Source organism: Sebastes fasciatus, chromosome 2 (assembly GCF_043250625.1).
Source record: "Sebastes fasciatus isolate fSebFas1 chromosome 2, fSebFas1.pri, whole genome shotgun sequence".
Taxonomy (NCBI): domain Eukaryota; kingdom Metazoa; phylum Chordata; class Actinopteri; order Perciformes; family Sebastidae; genus Sebastes; species Sebastes fasciatus.
In genome coordinates, this window is record NC_133796.1 from 8,604,739 (window position 1) to 8,630,376 (window position 25,638).

Sequence of the window (25,638 nt, forward strand, 5' to 3'; positions counted from 1 at the left end):
GCCAAAATAATCGCAGAGATTACTGGGGACAAACACACTCTGAGTCAGGGACGAAAACTTGACTCAGGGGTACATGCTGCAGTTGGGATACGATCCGAGTGTGTTTGGGTGGCTGAATTCTTTAGGTGGAGGTGTGTGTTGAGGATTGTGCCAGACGGGAAGAGACACCAGACTGAGTGTATTGTCTCTAAGGGATCTGACAACTAGTGGGTCCATCATATGTATTTGAAAATGGTATCATGACTTGGAATTGTTGGAATTAATGTTTAGCCTTCCCAATCTTTCCATCCCCTCCCTGTCCCACTGACCCCGTAAACTCGCCGTTTAGCAGCACCAACCCATTTTTCAGCGGCTGCTGCTACAAAGCACTCTTTAGTGCCACAGGAATGATAAATGAACTTGACAGCTAACCTGATTTAAAGGGCTCTGTGGCCCTTTTGCGTCTGCCAGTTCTGGTGTATAATGTGTATCATATGAGGGCCGGTCTGCCTCTGAAAACCTTTTGGGCTTTGATCCCTGACGGGGATTAAGAGACGAGTCGGCTGTGACGGACGGAACAGCCACAGCGGTGTCTGCCTGGCTGCAAAGTAAGCAGTGATGAAGCCAGTGGAGTAAAGAGGAAGATATACAATAGTAGAAGTGTCTGAATATCTGAACGGACACCTTCAAAAAAATAATAGTAAAACTAGAAAAGAAAACAAAGACACGTAAAACTAGAAAATACTGTTCTTTCTCAAGAAAATGTGTATGTGCTCGCAGCTAAAAAGACTGCGTTTTGAAATAGCTGAAATACTGAAACAGTTGAAATCATAGTTGAAGCATAAGTCAGTATACAATTGCTGAAAGAAGTTGAAATGGCAGTTAAAATGGAAGTACTGAAAGAATTTCAAGTTTCAATATAAATGTTAAATTGGAAGATTCAAATGAAGATAAATACACTGAAAGGAGTTGAAACTTCAGGTGACAAATTGACCGGGAAGGGTCAGTTGAAGTCGAAGTCCTGAAAGAAATTAGGGCAAGTTCAAGTGTATAAACTGAAAGATGATGTCAGTTAAAGTGTCAGCTGAAGTGTAAACACTGAAAGCAGTTGGAGTAAATGTATAAACACTTGAAGTTGTGGGAGTTGGAAAAGCTGATTAAGTTGTTTTTTTTTCCCCCCAAACGTGAAGACCTGAGACTTGAAAGGGTACTCTACTCTACTATGTAGTATTAAACAGAGTCCTGAAAGCACAAGAACTCAGATAAAGAATATGAAAGCAGTCAAACTGTCAGCTGCGTGAGCGCTGAAAGCTGTAGAATTGCGAATTTAATTTGCACGTCAATATATTTTTTCGAACTGTTGTTTTTGTCATTAGTACTTACACACAGAACACGAATATTACACCGCGAAAAAGTGTCACTTTTTTTTCGGAACAAGATTGATTTTTTGAGCTTTCGCACCGCCAATAAAGGCATCTACCGATCACGTTGTGCGGAATGGGTTGAGTTGCGCCTATCAACAGCAACATGGAGGCCCTGTAGTCCAAACCAGGACGGCAAACTTTATTACTCCTTTCAACCTTGACAAAAGCAGCGCATACCAGATCTACCCCTTACGTTCTTACCTTTCACATCAAAAGCCCTAGACATATAATATCCACAGGCAAGTATTTAGCATTTTTGTGTCATTTAATCGTCACACCCCCGATGTGTAAAGGCCTTAAGAGTTGAACGCAGTTGAAATGTCAGTTTATTTTTAACCAATGAAAGAAGTTGAATTGGGAGTTGTAGAGATAAAAGATGAAAGCAGTTGAAATGTCAGTTGAGGAGTTAGAGATAAATGCTATTGAAGTGGAAGCGCTGAAGACAGCTCAAGTGCAGTGCAGAAATGTCAGTTGGTTCATGAGCACTGACTGTTTTAATTCAACTCCAATTTCTCGAGGCTGTCTATTAAATAGCATTATATAGGCCGTTTTCACAAAAGACGTTTTGACTTGTCACAACAGGAAAAGCAGGTGTAAATTCCAGGTTCCTGGTATCGGCACGCTGGCTCACTCCCACTGGAACACTTGAACAGAACGGAGGCCATCGTTAGTGTTATTAGTAACACCTGTTCCTTTTTCTAATACCACAAGTGAAAATGTCTCTGTGAAAAAAAGTCCATTGTTCAGGTGCGCATGTTATTTTGTCCTCTAGTGACTCAGTGAAGGATCTAATGCATTTGATCGACAACCATGGCGGTTGAGTAAATGACTATGCTGCTAGATGACAAGATGATGGTATCATCTATCATCAGACTCTGCTTGGCTAAAAGACAGTATACAGGGGCAGCAGTAATTAAGAGAGCATTTGTGTCCCTGGTATCCTTGTCATCTCACCTACACTTATACACATAGAAACACACAAGTCTGCGTGCGCACATGTAGGATTGGATGTGACATGCCACTATGATCTAACCTGCTATGACTAATTCTTAAATGATGGCAATCATCAACAGTACGAACCAAAACAGCAGATTCTTTGTGATGAAGTTTGAGATCTGTCCACCAATCAAGGTGGTGCAGTGGCCTTGGACACTCGCCATCAGTCATGATCCTCATTAGTGTGGTATGAGAGTCTGCTTATATTATGTATGTGTGGATGTGCGTGCTCATGCATGAATATGAGCTCTGCATATGTGGCAATGTGGTTTTCCTTTAATTGTTGTAGAGTCACAGGTTGATGTCTTCATTTGTTTTCATAAAGCATGAAATATGCTGAACGGCTATATCTAGAAATCAATTCCTCCTAACTTTTTAAATATTAAATATCACGAGTGCTTAAATGTCTCTTGACAGCTGGCTAGAAACACAAATGAGATGCTGTCTAGGAATTTGCGTCGACATTGTTTTTCGTTGATTGGCCATGGCTCCCACAGGCGAAAATAAAAACACAGTTAATTGGTTCCACCATCCCCGTTGTGACTATTCCTGAGTTACAGTACGGAGGAAATTGCTAGTGTAAACACCCGTTCTACAAGGAGAAGACTTTAAACCCTTAACAACAACAGAAACTTGCTCAAACAACAACATAATGTCAGTATGCTCTGTGAGTGTATGGATTACACATGCTACACAGTAAAGGCAGGCATGAATGATGAGGAAATTAATCCTTTCTCTAAATATCTCATCGCAGACTTCCTGCTTGTCCTGTATTTAATTTAAAGGGCCAGTGTTGTCTGGGGGCTGGCTGAGTAACCAACTGCAGGCCGAGGCAATCAATTAGCTGATCGCAGCATTGTGACAGAAGAGTAATAAATCTAGTAATCTATTGTATGAAAGTGAAATAGAGGCTTAAAAATATCTTATAAATCTCTCGAGTGTTCTGGGGAATAACAACAAGGGTTTCTTTTACTGTCTGTTGTGAAACACAACATTAAAACTGAGGATCTCTCATGTGCCTGTAATGACATGCAGAGGGCCCTTTGCTAACAAAGAGACGTGCACTGTGGGATCTGGCGCTGCAGAATTATGTAGAATTATGTTTGTGTGAGTGAGCAGCACCGGGGGGACGTTTGCTGACCGTCTTGGCAGCTTTCAGAGAAAAAGAGCATGCTATTAGGAGTTTTTTTTCGTCTGGAGCGCGGGGAGAGATAGTCTGTCTGTCTGGACTGTCAGCCTGACTGATGAGAGCCGTTATCAGGTGCATGTGTGTGTGTGTGTGCATGTAGAGTATGTGTGTGTGCATGTCTGTGCTGACAGCTACCTGGCAGACGGCGCTTTCAGGTGTTCAGAAAGGAAGGATTTCGGGACATGAGGCTTTCAAGAATTGCTTTCTGGCCCAAACTCAATATTTTCATTGTAGAAGCAGCCACATGACAACATGAATCACTTTGTCGTCTTTTTGGCTAGTTAATAGCATTAAAAAGGAGGTGATGAATTAGAAGATTATGTGAGTGTGTGTATACCTTGGGCTGGTGCAGGAGCGCTCCCTGTACATGACCCCTCCTCCGCAGGTTCTGGAGCAGTCGGACCACTGAGACCAGGCCGACCACTGGCCGTGGACCGCCCTAGGGCCGTGCTCCCCGTATTTAACACACTGACCCCTCCGACACCACTGGAGAAAAGAGAGGAGAGAGAGAGAAGGTAATGAATGAAGAGAAAAAGACGCACAGAAATAGCTTTCTTATCAGAACTTGAGCGTTGGCCCGGGCTTCTTGCCTGAGTTTCCTGGTTTGGACAAATGCCCAGCACCACACCTGGACACCCACACTTTCTATCTACAGCCAAAACACACACAGACACACACAGACACACACACGCACCACACCGGGGCCGATCCAAGCCAAACCCTGCACTCACACACATCACCACCTCTCTCTCTTTCAAAATATCATCTTTCGATATGTGAAGAGGTACGGCTGTTCTGCGTCCAGCTGAGAGAAGCAAAAATGCTTCTGCAGGTATGTGCACGTGGGAGCAGCGAGGATGAATACATACCTGAGTTTTTATTGATTTTAGTAATTGAATTTTAATCAAGTAGTAGTCTAAATTAAGCTGTCTTCTTTACTCTTTTTAAGTTGCAAGGATTTACTTTGGCTCAGGAAAGTGAGAATGCTTAAGGGAATGATTATGATTTTTTTACTACAGCTTGGCTCTTGTGTTCACGGCCATTATGTCTATCAGTTATTATAACATTTCACTCACTTGAAGTAATTACTGGGATCTGGGAACACCATGACATCACAAAAACAAAGCCCGATTTATCTAAACCACCGTAATAATCGGTCATTCCACAGGAAAAGTGTTTGCACTCACAGCTACGACAAGCACATCAAATCAACATTCAATCAGAACGTTGCTCTGTAAACTGTGATGAATGTTTTCAGCTGACAGTTTGGTGGTATATTCAAAGTTTGCCCTCATCAGCTCATTAGTATGACTAACTGGGGATTTGTTTAAAACAATAGTTTGGCATTAGGAGAAATAAGCTTATTCTCTTTCTTGCCAAGAGGTAGATGAGGATGAGTGATACCACTCTCAGATGTGTGCAGTAAATATGAAGCTACCGCCAGCAGCAGCCAGTTAGCTTAGCTTAGCACAAAGACTGGAAACAGGGGGAAACAGCTACCCTGGTTCTGTCTAAAAGGTAACAAAATCCACCTACCAGCACCGCTAAAGCTCAATAATACCCAAAGTATAACAAAACAAAACAATGTATTTTACAGGGGTGCCGGACCATTTGTTATTTTTTGACTTCCTGAAATCTTGACGTCATCATGAGGTTGCCAGGCAACCAGTGAAGATGAGAGTGGTATCAGTTGGGGTCGTGTTTACCGTGTTCACGAGAAGAGTCCATATGAACGCCCCCCTCATGTCATATTCACAACCTCAAGTGGAAAGTTTCTGAAAGCTCAGAGTTCACGAGTTGTGCCGTGTTTGCTGACGTTGTCAGAAATGGCGGAGGCCTTGGCAGTTAATTTTTTCAGTGCATAATAAGCTAATATATTGTAATTTTAGTTGTATATTGTTTTGCTTATTTATCTAATTGTATAATTGGTCTGAGGAAAATGTTGATATTCCCAACGGCCTCATCTTTTTCCTCTGTCATTATGCCTTTGTATTTACACACTTGCCAGCTTGCTAAATTGTTAGCCTCTGTGGCTTCTAGACGGCGACAGTAACATTAATATTGCCGTTGCTTAGCAGCGGTGTTCTCGCGACTTAACCACCTGAACGGCAAGCATATTGTGTACAAGACTTCCCATGTTGTAAACATGAGCTCAAGAGTTTCATTTGAAGGCAGCAAATCTTCTCGTCTAACTTTCTGCATGTAAGTGACTAAGCGCATTTCCCAAAATTGCAAACTATTCCTTTAAAACTTGTCTGATCATCTGACTGCTGATGTGGGACTACAGTTTAGTGATATCGCACCGTTCCCACATATCAGCAATCACCTTGGTAAGTACAGTGTTATCATTACCAATAGGAATGATGGCCCAAAACCCACATTGTAATAAATCATAATTATACTTAAAGTATAATTTTTGGACCATTTTTCACCCAATTATCAGTGTCTGTCTGTTTTGTTTGTTTGACTTCTTGAATTTGTCATCTCCGCTCATTCATATGCAAATCATATCCATATTATGCATCCAAATGAGACACCGTTAGACACATATTTGTCTCTGTCTTTATGACTAATTAGATTAGTAAAGTGAGTAAAATTGTCAGGCAGCGGACTGAGTGGCTGGCTGCTGTGATCCGCCTACAGGAACAAGAAGACATATCCTCACCATGTCAGGACCGCAGCTGGTGCCTTCTGCGGCAGGCATGAACTTGGTCTCGCACCGGTGCCCTGTGCGATGACACCACAGCGACTTGCAGATGTCCTGTCAAACGAGTCAAACACACACACAGGATGAGATTTCTTCAAAAAAAAACTTAAACAGGCTGCTGTAGAGCGCCTGTGGAGCAACTTGGGGTTCAGTGCCTGGCACAAAGACTCTGAAAAATGCAGACAGGAGGCGGCAGGGATCGAACCGCCAACCTTGATGACCCGCTGTAACCCCTGAGCCACAGACGCCCTAATGTCTATCAGATATGATGGGGATTTTTTTACCATTTATCATCGGTTTTCTTATCACCGCACACTGACAGCCTTTTGGCATGGCGTTCCTCCCCTCTCCTCCTCCTTGACCCGACAGCACCTGCTTCCTGCCAGGACCACCATCACGCTGGTCAACAAGCCCCCACCGGGGATAAGCTTCTCCACAAAGCCTTGGTGTCAAATCGAATCACTGTACTTCTTTAATGAAACGGGCTATAATTGTACGTGTCATCTGACCCAACAATACAGAGACAGAGCGAGCGAGTGAGCACAGAGGGAGAGCCGGGGTCGAAAGACAGGCGGCAGAGTCTGGCAACCCGCCCAACTGAAACTGGCAACGGGAGAGAAACTAGAAAAGGAGGGAGGGTAAGATCAGCAGAGACCGCTCCGGTGTATGTGTGTGTGTGTGTTTGGGTCTTTGTCCTCATTCTCTGACACCGAGCAGGTGGTTGACAGCCATACCGGCATGCTGAAAACCATTCTACATGAGCCTATCAGGGACAAAAAAAACAAATGTGAAAGGCAGCCCCTAAATCCACTCTTAATCAGCGTGTAGGTTAATTTACCACCCACCGACTGGCACACAGGTCTAAGAAATGCAGATGTAGTATTTGATCTTCTGTTAGGGAAACATAGCCGGGATTTAGAGAAGTCATGAATAGCCAAGGCGATGCCATGTGTGCTAATCCGTCATATATACGATTTGGCAAAGTCGATTTCCCAGCAATTACAGCCCTGGAGAGGATACCCCGGAGTATTTTAAACGGCATTTACATGTGAATCAACATCGCTGAATGCACCCAACATAAAGGCTTATACCAAGACCGCAAGGCTTCAGGGGGGGGGTGGGAGGTTTGGGATTCCCATTCAACTTATGGAATGCATTTAAATGGAGGGTCAAATGTGGGGGGTTCGAGGTTGTTGTGCAAAGATCATGCTAATTAATAAAGTGCCAATTAAGCACTGCATCATTAGCGCTGTAAAGCAGACAATTGCAGCTCCTGTATGATCTGGGTGCTCCATCTCATTACTGGAGGCTCATCTGGTGAGTCTTGGTTTAGGCAAAGGGACATGTGAATAATGCTTGAGTTAGGAATGTTGGGGTTCATGTAAAACCAGGACTATTCATGTTCTTTATAACTGCACAACACAGGGTTATTTTAATGCTCTGTTGTATGATCCTTTCTCCCTTCTTTACTCTTCTTACTTTGGTGTAAAGTTTATTTGTCGGTACGTACACCATGCTACCATTTTGGACAGAGCTTTCTCAAAAAAGGAGACCTAAAATAGATACTGTCTAGACTCTTGAAAGGTGATGATATGATTGACGTTTTCTGCTGTTCTATCCAAAAAATAAGTTATTGCAGGTTCTCTAGAACGCCCTGGTTAAACCTGCAATAACTTATTTTTTGGATACAGCAGCAGAAAACGTCCAACATATCATCACCTTTTAAGTTGATATGGATGATTGATTGCTAGCAAACAATTGCCATTTGACAGCAGATATGGAACAATTCTGGCATTTTGAGGTTTTGGCAATTGGGAGCATTTGTGAATGTAAGTCCAATATTCACTTTCAACAAACTCCTGAGGGAAATATCTGACTCTTTAGCTGCTAAATGCTCCGCTTTGTTCACCAACCACCAGTGGCTGACTTTGTCTCTGCCATTTGGTGCTGGGGGGGAGCATTTAGTGGGCTTTTTTTAGCATTTTTGCTGGAAAATAACGGCCTGCTGCAGCTGAAAACATCACTGTTGAGAACAGGGAGAGTGAACGAAAGCAAAATTGTGGGCAGTAAAATCAAAACAATGAGCTTAAAGATGCTACAAAGCTCCGTAGGGCTTAAGGGAACTTCAGAGTCTGATGAGGATTCTCTGTGGGTTTGTCAAGAGAAAACAAGTAGTCATGACATTCATTGTAATAAATTTTAAAAATGTTTGATTATAGGAGCTTTAAACCATGCTAACAATGCATAAAGTGAATATCTCACCTTGACAAAATCAAGGCCGCACAGTTTGGCCTTGGAGCCGAACTGCCACTTGCACTGCGTGTCTGCGTCGTACAGCTGACCGGGAAGCTGCTCAGGGTACTTGTACTGACCGATCTGCTTGGGCTCGTCCACCAGACAGGATGCCTGGGCTGTTCTGATGAACACAGCAAACCACCCGTGTCGGTCAGGAACTGGACTGGCAAATTTGACAGTGTTTGTGCACTTTTACGAGTTGTTGAGGCCTACCCAAGGAAGCGGCTGAGGTACTGTCGACTGCAGGTGGACCAGAAGAAGACCCCGTTGTTTCCAGCCAGAGTGGGAGACATTATGTTGCCTTCTGTCTTGCGACAAGGGTTCCCCTCTCCATCATGGATCATCCCAAAACTAGAGAAAAAAAAGAAAAGAAAGTTTAAAGCACATAAAGGCCTTTACAAACCAGGAACACGGAAATGCAAAATACTTGCCTGCGAATATTATATGTCTAAGGCCTTTATTGTGAAAGAACAGAAAGAGGGGATCTGGTCTGCGCTGCCTTTGTCAAGCTTGAAACGAGTAATAAAGTTTGCCATCCTGGTTCGAAATATGGAGCTTCTGTGTTGTTTTGTTTCATAAATATAGTCACAACTCGAATTTTCTCCATATCGCCCAGCCCTCCATAGAAGTGTAAAAAGCGTCATGTCATCGTTTACCCGCCTTTTCATGTTACACTATATAATAAAATTAAAATATAGCTTGTTGCATGGATTCATCAGAAAATCCTACATGCTTGCTGACTTATTTATTCATCACTGCGACATATGTTTAGTAATTACTTCTTTGTTAATTTGTCAGTGATTAACAGTTTTAGGCCTTGAGTCAACATGTTTCTGGGCATGCCATCTATATAACTGTCTATATTCATTAGGATATTGTGGTCTATAGACATTCTGACATATTATCACCTGGGTGAAGTATAAACAACACCTTGTTTGTGTTGAGAGCATGCCAGACAGACAGAAGAGTTTTACCGCAAGATGAAATCTAAAAAATATCAAAACTAAACAGCCTCCTATCTCAATGGAAACGTAAAAACACAAACACAAGAGCCATGTGGCCTGAGGCACTTTCCATTATTCTCTCATAAAGTGTCATGGGAGTGGATGAGGTAGTGCTCTAACGTAATGCTCTTATTTCAGAGTGTATTTGTTTCTTTAAATCAGACCACATTTAAATTAAATGAAGTCATTTAATATAGATTCATTACATCCACTCACAGCACAGAGCCAATATAATGACTGGAATAATGTGCCGCTCTAAAATGACACTGAAGTCTGACATAGTTTCATCCGTTTAAGTCAGTGTTGGTCTGATGTGGTGTCCAGAAACTGTGTGAGTTATTAAAGAGAACCTATTAAGCTCATTTTGAGGTGCATACTTGTATTTTGGGTTTCTACTAGAACATTTTTACATGCTTTAATGTTCAAAAAACGCTATACTTTTCTCATACCGGCTGTGCTGCAGCACCTCATTTCACCCTCTGTCCCGGCTGAAAACCCCAGTCTGCTCTGATTGGTCAGTTGGCTAACTCTGTTGTGATTGGTCAAACGAACCAAACTCTTCGGACTCCGACTAACTTTGTTTGACGGCGTGCCAAACTTGGCGCAAGGCAGGTATTATGCAAACATGTTACTTGGTGACATCACCACGTTACGGAAGAAAAGGCGGGACTTCAAACGAGGCGTTTCAGGCAGTTCAGGAGCAGTGTTTCTGTGGGGAAGGGTAACTCCCTTTGGCGTGGACTTTGGGCTTTGTAACTTTGCAGACCAGCACAAAAAACTTTCTAACACATTAAAGGAAAGGGAAAAAAGCACAAAAACATCATAAGTCCTCTTTAACCTCCCGCGATGCAGTTTTTGTTAAACATACTTGTGTCCAGACTCGTGAGCGATGGTGAACGCCAAGCCCAGTCCTGTATCCTCATTGATGGTACAACTCCTGTACTTGCTGCACATTCCACTGATGGGGGCAAAACCTGCACGGAGACAGTAAGAGTGAGAGAGATAAAGTGTAAGGAGTATGTAGGGATATTTGGTTATTAACTATAATATACTGACTGCATCAAACCTCATCCAACCAAAATCAAACCTCACATCTGTGCCATAAATCCTTTTGGGGTTTTTTCTGTGGTGTAACTAAGCCTGTATTATTTCTTATATTCATATTTCTTATTTCACTTCTTAACTTAAGTTTATTCCTAGACTTTGATAGCCAATCAGTTTAGAGGAGGACTACTGATGATAGTGGACGTGACAGCATTAGGAAAAAAGATAAGTGATCCTAGATGTGTGATTTATTGTAACTGACAAGTTGATGAAAATATTCAGTGGTCACTGTTTTTTCTCACTGTCTTTTCTGGCAACACTTTCTCCCAATGGACCCAAAAATATAAGACCGAGTACAGTAGATACATCAATATATGGTTGATGAATGAACCTATGCCTTAAAGAGCCAGATGTTCAACTTCAACAACACTGGCAGTTACATACAGTTAATAAATAATCCTTATTGTCAGTCACCTTTCACCTTTTTTACCTCATGCAGCTAATGAGATAAAGTGCTGCTTTGAGATTACTAACAATTAGTGGTGTGAAAGCAATATGATTATGGTATTAGTCAAGCTTAGCTGGCTGCGTTGATGTTGTTCCAGCTGCCTTTTGTTCCTACAAGCATTAAGATTTATGCGTAAACTGAACATAAGCTCATCCGAAAGTGCAACGCTGGTCACGTCAGCCGTGGTGAAGCATGATTCCTGGTCAACATTTGTTACTTTGTTGAATATGTTTCACCTGGCTTATCCAGACAGAGGTGTTTTACACATTTTGTTGTTTTGCACACAGATTTGACAGACTACCGTGGCAGGATACTTTTTAATGAGCTCTTTTCCCTTAAAGCAGGGGTTCTCAAAGTGTGTGGCGCGCCCCCCTAGTGGGGCGCAGGAGGCATGACAGATGGGGTGCGCGTGACCGGGGGGAAAATGTGATGCTGAATTAATGTACTTACGCTGGAATCAGTTTCACGGCGGAACAGTGAACAAATTGTCTCTTTATACATCCATGGTAGCAATGGTGTTCATTTAGACATATAGTCTGTAGGTTTACAGAATGGACAGATATTTGACAGGGACAAAAAGAAAAATAGCCGATGCTTCGGAGACGAACAAGATATCGTGCTCAACTGACTGTAATCAAAAGCAAATATGATGAAGTTCGGCTGCACCAAATAGTTCGAAGCTTCGTTCATAACGTTGACATTTATTATAATTAATAACTTAAAGAAACATTACCTTCAGACCAAGAGCAAGGCACTTAGTATGTCTCTGTAATTGCCTCAGTCCTCTGTCCAAAAGTCAAAAAACATGTTTTTATCTAACAAAATATTCTGCTTCAATCCATATTTGTTGCCGTTTAGCCTTTCAAAAACAACGTTTTCACTGCGGTCAAAAACTCTTTACTTTCCTGCACTCACCTGTATCAACGGGGCTGTCTAGCTGCAATCTAACAGCACCATAAATTACATTTATATTACCGCAAAATCATATTTCCCCCATTTTTTGTGTGTGATAACATCATAAAATTGGACAAGAGACATTCAAAGCCTATATCGCTCTTGGCTTCACATTGAATGCGGTGGGAGATGAGGAGAAACCAGTGTGTATTTTATGTCTGAAAACTCTGGCAGTTGAGACTCAACACATTAAGAAGACATTTAGAAACATTACATCCAAGTCACGTCAATAAAAAAATGGTTTCATGAAGATTAAGTAGAAGTATCTCATGTTTCCTGTCTGCATCTACACTGTCACTACCCAAGTACCCAAGAAAGGCAAAATGCCAAAAAGTCACACATGCTTGCGTTTACGACAGCATTTAAATGCTCCAATAAAATGCAGCTTTTAGTCACAGTGACAAATGAGTGTCATTCTTCATTTACAATCTCTCCTGCTTGCACCCGTCAAACTTCCTTGTAATAATGTCTACACCCACAGTATCATCTCTACGCCTGTCTACATGCCCACAATTACACCATTTATGTCATGCAAAAGATTCCAAGTTGTCACCACGGAAGACTGCTCCCACGTCTCACAGAACTCGGTTGTTTTACTCCATACAGTCAACTGCTGCTTCCCACTTGGCTAAAAAAAAAACAGGATGTTCGGCTTGTTAAAGTTAGCCGTCTTACCCAGGGTGTCACAGGGCTCATTCTTCCAGGAACAGATGTCCAGTCCGGTGAGGAGAACAGCGTGGTCATGCCGTTTACCACCTTTCCCCACCAGACCTGACTGCCACTGACAGAAACTGTTGAGTGACTGGTCAGCGTGGTGATTGATGGTCAAGCCCAGCTGGACATGAAAGGAGAGAAATAGAGATGAGACCGAGCAAGAGTGAATCAATCAATCACCGGTGCCCGGTGGAAAACAACACATTTTTTTCGGAGTTGTAGTCTGAATCCACTCACCGGGTCCTCTTCCAGTAGTAACAAGCTAACCACCACAATGTTGATGTCCGACCCAATGGTGCCGTCTTTGAAAAGACTGGAAACCTGCAAAAGAGGAGGAAAAAGATTAAGTAGTAATATCCCACATGTCAAATTTAACATTCATGGTTTTCTGATTGTGTTATGCTCTCCTCTTATTGAGAGAAAACAATTTTTATTGACAGAACAAAAACATCAGAAGGCTACTTTTCAGCAGCCTTACTAGTGCGTCTACATGTACTGTAGACAATGGTTAAGAGTGAAGAAGTGAATAACACAACTGTTCTTGTAAAGTTAACAACACTTTGTACAGCAAAGGGGAAAATTACAGTAAAGCTCGCTGCTCTACCGTGTTTCTTCGTTCTTTCACCTTAAATTTAGTTCTCACAAATTGTGATTTGAACAATGCAATTTTCAAATTGAAACAGACTTGTAGCATGCAAACCTCCCTGCAAAATTTGACATTATATCCATGAGGAATATTCATTAGATGTAAATTCTAGTAAATCAAATTATTAAACCACATTTAAAGCTAGCCTATGTAGGTTTTGCTGACAAGCGGCCACTTTGGCAACAAGTAGCAATTAGAATATGTCAAAGGCTAAACGTAGCTAACAGTCGCACAAGTAGAGAGTGGTTACAATGTCAGCAAGCTGACTCAGTAATGTGTGTTATACAATAATATTTATGTAAAGTTAGTTCACTTTTTTTCTGACATTAGCCAGTATAAGCTACAGGTCATACCAGACCAGTTAAAGCAATAGCAGCAAAACCCCTAAATGTATTAAATGCAGTAAGGGTGCATTTTAATGCTTGTGAATTCAACTTTTCATTTGTAAGACAATGAACGTGCTATTTCTTCTTTTAAAAGTTACGTACATCGCTTTGAGGATCCTTTCAAATTTCAAAATTCCAAGTTCTGTATTCTTGCTGATGAAGTACACGGGCTGGAAAAATAGCAGTAAACATGCTAGCAGATTAGTGTTTGTCGCTAGTGTTAGTGCCAGCCCTCCTCAGTCACATGACCCTTGCATTGCAGGTCGTACTGCTCTGTTGAATCTCCCATGTTAGATAAATGAACAAGACCTGGGAGAACCAGAGCAAAGCAAAAGATTTTCCATGCGTCTTCGGGCCATCACATCTTTATGTTATATGCCACCTCCTCCTTTCCTTCTCCCACCACCCTCACCATATTCATGACGGTGAGGACGTAGGTGGTGACGTTCTCCCTGCCGTGCTTCTCCAGCATCTTCCTGTCTGCCACCACCAGGGTCTCCACATTCAGACCTCCCACCCTGTTGGAGTTAATGGGCGATCTCTTCGCCCTTCCTGGCCCATCTGCCTCAGGTATCGCAAACTCGTCAGGCATGATGAAACTGTCCTCAGCGGGAGGCTTGGGAGCGTCTAGGAGGGCAAAAAGGGAAGGACGGAAGGGAGGAGAGAGACAGAGGGTGCATGAGGGAGCATGAGGGAGAGGGATAAAGACAAAGAGAGAGAGAGAGAGAGAACTTGGCAGTGAGGGTCAAACGAATGAACTGTCTTTTTCCTGGCTCGTGCCGGGTGATAAGAGTACAGGCTCTGGTGTTGAAAGGACAGGAAATTCACTCCCCACGCTGCTTCCTACCTCTCACCACTAGAAGGGAAGATAACTAGCCTGTGAGCTGAGTAGGCTCAGGCTGATGTAACCCTATTACAATGGACATAATACACTAAAAACATTAAACAGACATAAATCTTCATAATGAATGTGGACATATCTAGAGACTGCAGTAGTTTAGGGTTAACTGCTGTATGAAATATCAAATTAACACTTTCATGTTATGAAGTGGTGATAATAGTGCAATAATGCTGTGACATTGCTTTATGTTACAGAATACTGTCTAATGGTACATGTCCACAGGATTATTGCCTTTGGTTTCAATGTCTACCAGTAGGATCCTACACTGCACTGTATACTGTATATCATAATACTGTGTTAGAATGCATGGTGATCGTACAGTACATAATTGCATCCTATCCCTTGAGTCTGTCCTATAATATATGATTATTATCTTTATTATTACATTGTTGCTTTGATAGATTACATCATAAATTCACAATAACAAAGGAACATGAAGCTACCAGCACCTCAGGGACATCTCTTCAGTTCTCTTCAATGCAGTTTTAAAGTAAAATCACAATAGTAATGTTGCATACTAACAGTTAACAATAATTATCTGAATTATGCATGTTGCAGTTGCATGCGTGTTTACCATGTGTGAGTCTGTAAACCACAGATGTATGGGACACCATGCAAAAATGTTAAAATCATGGTGTGCACTTCCGTAGAACTTCTGTATACCGCCAAAATAAATTGTTAAAAAAAGATTTGTACAACTTGTATGAAGATAAATAATAATAAAAAAGTAAGGAATATAAGGTTCCCTTACATACATTGCTTGCGGCGTCCGCAGAAGTGTTGCCTCTGTAGCTTTCCATGCTGGTAGTCATGGTGATGATGATGATGTTGAGGGTGAAGGTACGGGTTGTCAGGTGTGGAGGAACTGGTGTTGGATGGGCTGCTAGATCCTCTGTGGACAATGTGTTCCGCTGAGCGTTTGTACACTACATGCGGGTGGTGACCATCGGGGGCGCTGTAGTTGTGTTGTTCAGCCAGATGTTGTGGCAGCGGGGCAATCAGATACTCCTCCTGAGACACACGGATCAAACCTGACTGGAAGACACACACACACAAAAGACATGGATAATGAGTGAAAATCACAGATTAATCACAAAACCCCACACAAATCTTTCTATAGTGTTCATGACAGCAGTGGTGAACTGTATAGCTGAGGCAGCTGTTGAATGAAGCCAACAATCATTCCCCCCCTACACTTACCACCTAACTCTATCCTAACATTAGGCAGATGTGCACAGTGCGAGAGCATACAGCTGTTGAGGGGAGGAGATGTCTTATTTAGTTGGAAGACAGAATAGCGTGAAATCATTATTTTCATGGAGATCTGAGCTTTGTTTTTAGTTGAACATTTCTATTGCCTCCACATGGCGTCAGCTGAGCCAGCAGGTCGTAGCTAACTGTGCTAACAGTGAAAACAATGGCAAACAGTGCTGACAGAGCTAACATTGTTAACCTGGGGGGGAACCTGAAGGTGGGTGCTATGTTTCCGCAACGGAGTCGACGGTCGGACAAAGCAACAAAGCAAGGAAAAACTCGGATTACAACACACAAAGAGGGAGAGTGACTTCATACTCTGCTCAGGTAGACATTACTCCTCTATATCTTTGCATAACAAATAGTTGTTTGATGCTATATTAATGCTCTGGATATCGTATAAAGCACCTTTAAATCCAGGTAAGGGCTTTACTTACCTGGATTACGACATACAAAAGACCGGCAATACGTCATCCAGAGTAGGCTCGCATGACCACAAACAATCCCGTGTCCCTCATAGACGGTAACAGCGTTGCAACATGTCTCCAAACTTCTACTTTAAACAAATCGGTTATAGTTATAACGCTATGCCGAAGAGTTGCTGTGTAGTTGGTTGCACCAACAATAAATAAAAAAACGCTGATCTCCGCTTTGTTCCCCTGCCATATCCTAAAAAAGATATAATAGAGGGGCTTTATGGCTGATAATGATAATGACAAATAGCTGTTGTGTAGTAGGTTAATCCAGGCTTTCACACTGAGATTAGAGGCACATACGATACGTGAATATTCACTGTCAGTGTGGTAAATGGCTAAATGATGCTTGGTTTTCTTTCCCCCAAAAGGGGGGGCGCAGCCTCGACTTTTTGCAAAGTACCCGTATGTGCCGGTCTGATGTATTGCAGTACTTGTTGTTGACATTTTCATATATAGTACAACATTGTGTTCCTGGCTTTGTTTTTCAAAATAAAGTTTATTGTGTAATTCTTCTTTTTCATTATTACATTTAATTTTGAAAAGTTGATCAGGGTATATTTTTGTAATTGGATTGGTTTAGATGTTTTTTTTATAGTAAATCTTTTGCTCCTGGAAATGTTTATCTAAATTATCAAAATGAAAAAAAAAATTCTCCTCCACTACTTCATTTATTAAACACATATGGCTACATACTAGTGATATCACTTCACTGCTGCAAAAAGGGGCAAAATGTGGATGGATCCTGCCTTTGTTTACATGCTTTACCCACAGAAGAAGTATAAAGCAAATGAACACATCCAGCTCACTATTAAATTGTCTACTGGCTCAGTGTTTTGGGTCTGTGTTTTAGTGGAGTAGCCTTAGCTGCCCTCTAAACTGGGAGACTGAGCTACTGAACCTTAAACATTCCGTCTGACCACGGAATTCTACCTAATTCACTCCACGACCCGCCGAACGCACACAAAATAGCTGTGCAATAAGTCAGACACACACACACACACGCACATACATACACCCATAACAGCACACGCTCACTGACTTTTATCAAAAACATACACATACACCCATTGACCCAAAGACCTCTGACCTTTTTGTGTATGTGCATGTGTGTCATCTACTTCCCCAGCAACCTACTGAAGTGTGTGTACATGTGTGTGCATGTCAGTGTGGGTGTGTGTGTGTGTGTGTGACAGGACCCTGCTCCTGTTGAGCTGACCCCATTCCCCCCAGAGTAGCAGGTGGCAAAATAAACAGAGGCAAGACAAAAGGGGAAGCCATGGCGAGGCTCTTGTTGTCAAAACAGTGCCTGGATACATGGCAGGCTGCCATCATCAACCCCATCCCTCCCTCTAACCAACCATCTATCCTTCTATCCTTCATCCATCCATCCATCCATATCTCCATCCATCCATCCATCCAACCATCCCTCTAACCGTCCAGCTGCCAGAACATCTTTCATCTGTTCATAAATCATCTCTTCCATCCATCAATCTTCCATGGTGCGATGGGAAGTTTTACAGGAAGTTAACTGTCAAACTTCATTATTTTGACAACATGTAAGGTCCACATGGTCCAGTGGTTGGAAGTTTTGTTCTGCAGTGTCAATGGTTTGAACCCCAACACATCAATACCTGCCAAAACAGCCTTGAGCTAGATACTTCACAGCTACCTGCTCCCGCGGCATCGCACTGAAAGGCTCAACCCGCAAGGTTGGAAGAAAATGTCCCCCCGGGCCATGAATAAAATATATCAAATCAAAGACCTGAATTAAGAAAGAGAAGGTCGTTGGCAAAAAATGACTTCCAGCTTCCCAAAATAGATTGGAATTCAAAACAGAGCTTGAGGAGGTCAAAGGAGGCGTCTCCCATCAGCACACACTGCTGTCGCCTCGTATTTGCCCATCTTTTCATCTGTCTCTCTGTCTGGCATTAACAACAGACCTGACCTGTAAAAACATACACCTCATCAAATATTCCTCCTTTAAAGAGGAAACGCTTTTAATTATTTGATTTTTTTGACAGCTCCTTCTGTCAAACAATATCAGTGTAATCATCGCGCAACAATAGGAGCTAATTTCATAAGTTTCTCTACCCCTCAACTAACGCTAGAACATTACACTGATCTTATTAAGATAACGTGAAAATACAATTTTTAAACCGTAATATGAGATTATCTTGTATTGTCTTTTTGCATATCATCTAATTTGCCATCATACAAATGTGGTGTAATTAGTGACAAACACCCAACCTGCCTGGCAACCACTGCAGTCCAACAATAACACCATGAAAGGTCCAACTGGCTGAAGACACTTCATTAACTTACAACTCACATCCATTAAATCCCTCTCTCTCTCTTTCTCTTTTGCTGTATCACCACATCTGCCAGCTCTCCACTTTCTTTTCCAGCAGTTAGCAGATGGAAGTGTCTGTAAGGATAATGACAGGAAATTTATTCCATCTGCAGGGATGGTAATAATGGTGCAGTGTGTGTGGATTACATTTTCTTTGCACAGCATATACTATGTGATAATATGTTTTAGTCAATACCAAAGACAGAACAACTAATGCAACATGACAGGTACCTGCCTCCAAACCCCAAACTTCACTCAAATTTCAACCTTTAAAGGTTCTCTCTACAATATCCACAGCATCAATATAACACCAAACAACTATTGCCTATGTTAAGATACAGAGGAGTAATGTCTACCTGAGCAGACAATGAAGTCACTCTCCCTCTGTGTGTGTTGTAATCAGAGCTTGCCAGGCACGCATGCTTTTAGTGCATGTTCGTGCATGTGAGCGTGCCCCACTGGCTAGATCACAACACTCTGCACTGCTCTCATTCGGTGGTTACAGCTAATAACACCATCCTGACCGACTGCGCCACCGCAGAAGAGTAGCACCCGCCCTCTGGTTCCCCGTCAGGTAAACACTGTTAGCTCTGTCAGCCACGGTTGCCATTGTTTTCAAGTTTAGGCCTGTTAGCACAGTTAGCTACGAGCCACTGGCTGAGTCGTCGCCATGTTGAGAGCCAATCTCGCCCCTTTAAAGTGATCTTTTCACATGCATGTTTTAGAATACCGAGAGCATCTTGCAAATAGCACATGTACAACATTATTCCCTGTGTCAAACACAGAGCTCAGGTGCTAGCCTACACATTTAATGATGTGCGATGAAAAAGATAGATGAACTGTATAGAGTTTCACAGCATTTACAGGCGTCCTCCGCAGACAACCAGAGGAAGGCCAGCTGCAGCGTTGATACAGCAGACCTCTAGTTATCTCCGTACATTAACACTTGGCAAGATTAAAGGGATGAACACTCCTTGCTAAACACTACTTTACTTTCCTCCCACGTTTACATGCAGACTCACACATTTCTCTGACTCTCACACACAGATTCACACAGTCTGATTACAGGTTGAGCCGGGTCACCTCCAATCAGCGATGATGGTACTATTTTCTACATGAGAAAAACTCCCTCAGGACTTTTCCCTCTCCTCGAGTAAAGCCAATCCAAGCCGCACTAACCAACAGCTCCCTCTCTCTCTCTCTCTCTTTGGCAGCATAACGGTATATGTCAGGGGAGGCGGCATCTTTAGCTTGTCTCTGTATAAACTGCACTCTCTTTTAAGGTTTCCTACCATGATATTATAAGGCAAATGAGTAAGTGCTTACATGCTGTTAAAGACCGGTGCCGAGCGGCGAGAAGCCCCAAGCTGGTGATTACCGAGCTCTAAAGCACATCTGCACTCCAGCTCAGCAGAGGATCACGTGTGTGGTGAGGGGAGGGAAAATCATACAGGAGCAGAGAGGCCCCTCAGGCATCAAACTTATTCAATAGAATCACAATCTTGAGTAATTACAGTTTGCGTGAGTGAATTATGTGTCTTTAAAATGGGGTAAGAGCTGGGTAGAGAAGAAGGTAATTTTGGATCTTTTGGATCAGAAGGAGATGGCACAGTAGAGCCAAGCGGCAATGACAGGGTTATGGCCTGTCATTGCATCGGTCAAATTTCTCCTCCTTTAACTTCAAATGACTGTATTTCACAGCGCACAGTATAGCGTCCAAAGACATACAACAGGATTGGTGAACTGCAGCAGGGCCGTTTGCAACCTCCCCATTAGTTATAGTATGTCTATATAGCCCTCATCATGTACGACTGATTAGGATCACAATGTGTCAATAGCCCCGGGTCTTGCAGTCCTTCTTTGGGCTCACTAATTGTCTTTGAACAACCTACTGACACCCGCTGAGTGTGTCTAGGGAACAAAGCAGAGGTGGGCATGCACAAAGAGAGAAACTGATTGTGTCGGATGAGTCTTCTGTCATTTGGAGCCTTTGGGCACGGTCCCACTCGCCATCCTGTGTAGACACAGTAGGGAACAGGAGGACTACTCCCACACCAGCCCATACAAATGGAAATGTCCTCCGTCTAAGTGCTGTTAATTGCACTTTAACTGGGTTACAGTGACACTTTTACTGACTTAGAAATACAGTGCTGCTGTGATGCAAATGATGTGAAAGTGTCATTTAAATTAAGTTAAAGTACTGCTGTCGTTTGTGAGATAGAAACCTTTCCAATTTCCATCAATAGCACCTGGGGCTGGAGAGGTGGAGGCTACAGAGATGGGAAGTCTGCTATCTGTATCTGTCACACCCTTACACCCAGAGGAGCTAAATGAACTGTAGGTTATAACGGAAGCAAAAAGAATCACTTGATGGAAAAAGGAAAACAATGTTTTTCTGTTATGAAAATTATTCCTTGTTTCGTCCACCATCTCTGATTTTTTGCAACCAGAAGTGACACGAGAGGGTCGAGCTAAGCACAACCAAACGCTGAGTAAGACATTTTTAGGCGACCAAAATGTAATAATTAACTTTCATGAAGTGAAAACACACTTTGAAAGGGTTAAAGTTGTAAGACGAAAACGCTGGCAACTCCCGGTAGCCACGTCCTTAAGCATCCCCTGCTTTATGGTCTATTTGACTCTAAATGGGACCATAATTTACTAAATGAACATCATGCTATATTGAAGAAGACTTGAAACTAGCAATTGAGACCATAAACTCATGTTTACAATGTTTAAGGAGGTAGTAAATCAAGTGAGAAGTAGGCTCATTTTCTCATAGACTTCTATACAATCGGACTTATTTTTGCAACCAGAGGAGTCGCCCTAAAAGCTGCTGGCTATTAGAAAGAATGCAAGTTTAAGGCACTTTCGCAATGGCTTCACTTTTCAGACCCGGAAGTAGCCCACTGATCCTACCAGGAACTGAAATGCAGACCACATGGATTGTACTATAATGTGTTGGTTGGGGCTGAAAGTTTGCTATACTTCCATCCCAGCCAACAAAGACTAAACCAAAAAGACAAGAATCACATTGATCAGCCCGGCAGTACTTGGTACTTTACTGTAAGCCTGGACTGTTTTACCACAGCACCAGTGAATGTAGTGCAGTGGTGACAATAGTAGGTCAGATTTGATGTATGGCCACTGTTTGTAGAAGTTGCAGCATCCACTTGAAGACCTCAACACCAGCCATTAGTCTTGTGTGAGAAAGACCTTGCACAGAATAGAAAGGACGTACACACATATACACACACGCACAACAGACTTTCTGTTTTTTCTCTCTCCCTTTCACACACACACAACATCCCACACCCATGCTGAGAGCCTGACCCCCCTCTCCCGCTGGCATCTAACAGTGGGCACTACATCACTGTCAGCATCCAGACCACCAGGGAACGGCTCCGGGCCACTCTCCTCTTGTAGCGCCAAGCTCTGAGCTCCTCCGTAGCCCAGCCCAGTCGCTGAATTATGGCCAAGCCAGAGAGGCATATTGTAGCGGGGAGACGTTCCAATTTGTTGGCCTTTACAGAAAACAGACAGGTACAAATGGCCCGAGTGCTGGCTGGAAATCGTTCATTCAAGTGTCATTTTAACTGTGCTAAAAGCCTAAGGGAGTTGGAGCACACTGACAAACACACACACACATCATATGTTGTCTGGGTTCCCAGCCCTACGGATGAGTAATCATATATTGTCTCCCCTCCACGAGGAGTCTAATGGGATTAACATCTACATATCTAAATATTCAAACAGAACAAGTGAGTGTTTAAATGTATGCCTTTTGGCCAAATAGTTTTATTTTCCAGATGGACACTTTTTCAGATATTTGAATGTCATTTCAAAAGTTGTTTTGGAGTGGAACTGACTTTCAAATTCTCAATTGTTCCTCTAATACATATTCAGTTTTACAAAACAACCAAAGACCTTTGAGAGGCTTTGACGCCAGCAACAGTTTTTGCAAGAGAGGATGTCACATTTTCCCCAACAAGCACCTCTCATATATTCACATCATGGTGATGTGTTCTACAACCACGAGCCCTCCAGAGTCCACGGTACATGCAGCATCAATAACGAGGCCCGAGAAAAGAGCAAACGCATTCTTCACACCGCAGGGAGCCCCATGCCTGGTAGAGACAGACGGAGGGGTCGGAGGTTGAGCTCCACACTTACAACAGTCGCCGGTGGTTGCCACAACACGCAGCGACGTGTCAACGACGACCGTCAGGCAGGTTTGATCTGAGCTACCCGAGAAGATGAAGGGGAGAAACGAGGAGGTGTGTATTGACACTTTCTCTAGTGTTTTTCCTCTCACACATGGGTGTGCGAACACACATTTTGAGCCGTAAACTGTGATACCTGGGGGTTGGCGGGTCATTAGGCCAACTCCCAACACACATCCAAGAAGTCTCCCGAGCTTATCCCAAACCACAAAACTGTCACCACATGCAAGTGTGATTAGTTTATAATGTTTACTACGAGTTTGCATTATTAGAAGCTCACGATGGATTAAAGACATGTTAATATAGAAATGTAAACAGAGGCAGCTGACCAGGAAACTGAGACACTTTTAAACAAATTTCAAACACACGATGTGATCAAACAATCAACGTTGCCTACTGAGCCGAATCAGACTGTATCAGGCTGATCCTGTCGCATCTCGTCTCATGATAAATTTAAACAGTCAGCTAACTCATTATAAATGTGGCCTCTGCTGTGTGAATTGCAGAGGGTTCACCTAGGCCGCAAAAGCCCCACAAATGCCCCGTGTTTTTTGGAGAAGCGCTGCCCTGGTCCTTTCGGCGCCCATGTAAATCAATTGGGTTGTGCACGTAAGACGCACTGCGCCACGAAGCTCCACAGCCGGATCAGGATCTTCAGCAATAGTTTCGGCGTCTGGTCTATTTCCTCCGCATGCAGCGATCGAATCTAGCAAGAAAACACACTGAAAATCTACTAAAAATGATATATTATATGTGATATAAATGATCTGATTCCGATAAGATGATAAAATATGCATCCCACGAACGCATTTGACTTCCCTCTCCCTCCCTCCCAGCTGTTCTGGAGTTTTGATTCCTCCCCCCAATCACATTTCGAAATCAATCCACTGTATTTATTAAAATTAGACTAGTGTCACTGCTGTTTATGACCATGGGTTTTTAATTACGTACTTACTCCACATATTTGTCAGTTGTGTCTAAACAAAGAGATCAGACACACTGCACACGAAGACCCACACACACACAAGCAGACAGAGAGAGACACACACAGAGAGAGAGAGAGAGCGAGAGAGAGAGAGAGAGAGAGAGAGAGAGAGAGAGAGAGAGAGAGAGAGAGAGAGAGAGCGCTCTATAGTAAACAGCAGAGGAGCAGAATCGCTTGTTGACCGGCACAGAGAAATGCGCTTCTGATGTGAACAGCCAGGCTTCAGCTTTGGCGATGATTAAGATATCGTGGCGCTGTGCGGCGCTTCCGTTCCCTATGTGAATCCACCGTTAGCGCTCCTGCACCTGCTCATTTTCCCTGAAGCTTAATATATTTCATAAAAGTGTCATCATTTCTTCTTCTTCTTCTTCTCACAACTAGATACCAAGCAATGAAAAGTCATTGAATGACACCGCTCATGGTGAGCAAAAACTGATCTGTTGAATTGCACCTATTGGTCAAGCATCCACCTATTGGTCAGTCTGAACCTAAGAGCTCAGTTTCCATAGAGCCCAACCTGTCTCTGACCTGGCCTACAGGGGCTTGGGAAAGGCCACAGTAAAGGTCACGGTCGGCTCGGCCACAACGTGAACCGCCAGTCTGGCGTGGGGTGCATCCAACGCTCAAGTGTTTCAGTAATAAAGACATGTCATGATATGAGTAATGACCTAAAGTGTTATTTAAAGCACGTCATATACAGGGCAAAATGTTGCATTTCTTCCTATACAACACTTGTATATGCAAATTATAACATTATCCACGAGTCCCAGATGTGACTGCATAGCTAACTGACAACTAAATTAAAATCCCAAATTCAGATGCTGGCATCTGCAGGGAAAGGTATTTCAGATATTTCCCTCAAAGATCTTAAACCACTCCCCATATATTCAAAGAGTACAAAAATGTGTTTTGTTCGAATATAGTTTATACATGGCTGAAACAAGTAACAATTTTTTTGATTGATTAATTGTTTGTAGTCCAATTTGTAGTACAAATAATAATTCAATTAATAAAAAAATATTGACATATTGATCAATAAAAAAGATAAATATTCTCAGAATTGTGTAGCCTTAGATCACTGCAGATCCTGTGGTGTATTTTTACCATTTTAACGGTTTGCTTAGTTGTCCGTCTACTGCACTTTGTCATTCAAGTGTCAAAATTCTGATTACATTCTGAGGCTACATGGCGTGACTATTTTTCTCACGGGCACCACCAGCACAGGCCCGGCACCGCAGGTCTCCGATCTGCCCTCGTCACCCCAGAGAGAAGAATCCTATCCTGGGAAGCGGCTGGAAGGACAGAGGGGAGCAGTAAATCACTTCTCTTCTCTGCATTCACACGAGTGGCGAGCAGCTCTGAACCTTCGCTACATACTAAGAACCTGTGAAAGTGCAGGTTGACACCCCCCCCCACGCCCCCTCAACTACCCAACTACCCAACCACCCACCCACCCCCATATACACGAGCAGAGGGGATTGGGGTCAAGCAGCAAAGCGACCTCAGATGAGAAAACCCTCAAAAGAAGAAAGAGAGTCTCCCCCCCTCCTCTTCCAGTCCTCTTACAAATCAGAGAGCATTACATCTGAAATGACATTCTTTC

At 42.7% G+C, this 25,638-nt stretch overlaps 1 protein-coding gene across 2 annotated transcripts in view; it reads right to left on the minus strand.

The window, feature by feature from the left end:
- Positions 1-25,638, minus strand: part of adamts18 (ADAM metallopeptidase with thrombospondin type 1 motif, 18) — a 67,115-nt gene that overhangs the window by 35,398 nt on the left and 6,079 nt on the right. Inside the window, exons 4-12 of one of the 2 annotated variants that reach the window (XM_074660716.1) lie at positions 15,499-15,782; positions 14,259-14,473; positions 13,052-13,135; positions 12,776-12,935; positions 10,463-10,568; positions 8,804-8,941; positions 8,558-8,711; positions 6,254-6,349; positions 3,926-4,074 (exon numbers count right to left, since the gene is read on the minus strand). In XM_074660716.1, the coding sequence (XP_074516817.1) occupies positions 3,926-4,074; positions 6,254-6,349; positions 8,558-8,711; positions 8,804-8,941; positions 10,463-10,568; positions 12,776-12,935; positions 13,052-13,135; positions 14,259-14,473; positions 15,499-15,559 (1,163 nt within the window). In that variant the 5' untranslated portion in view covers positions 15,560-15,782. The remainder of the gene's footprint in view (positions 1-3,925; positions 4,075-6,253; positions 6,350-8,557; positions 8,712-8,803; positions 8,942-10,462; positions 10,569-12,775; positions 12,936-13,051; positions 13,136-14,258; positions 14,474-15,498; positions 15,783-25,638) is intronic. The other variant, XM_074660706.1, reaches the window with a different exon arrangement.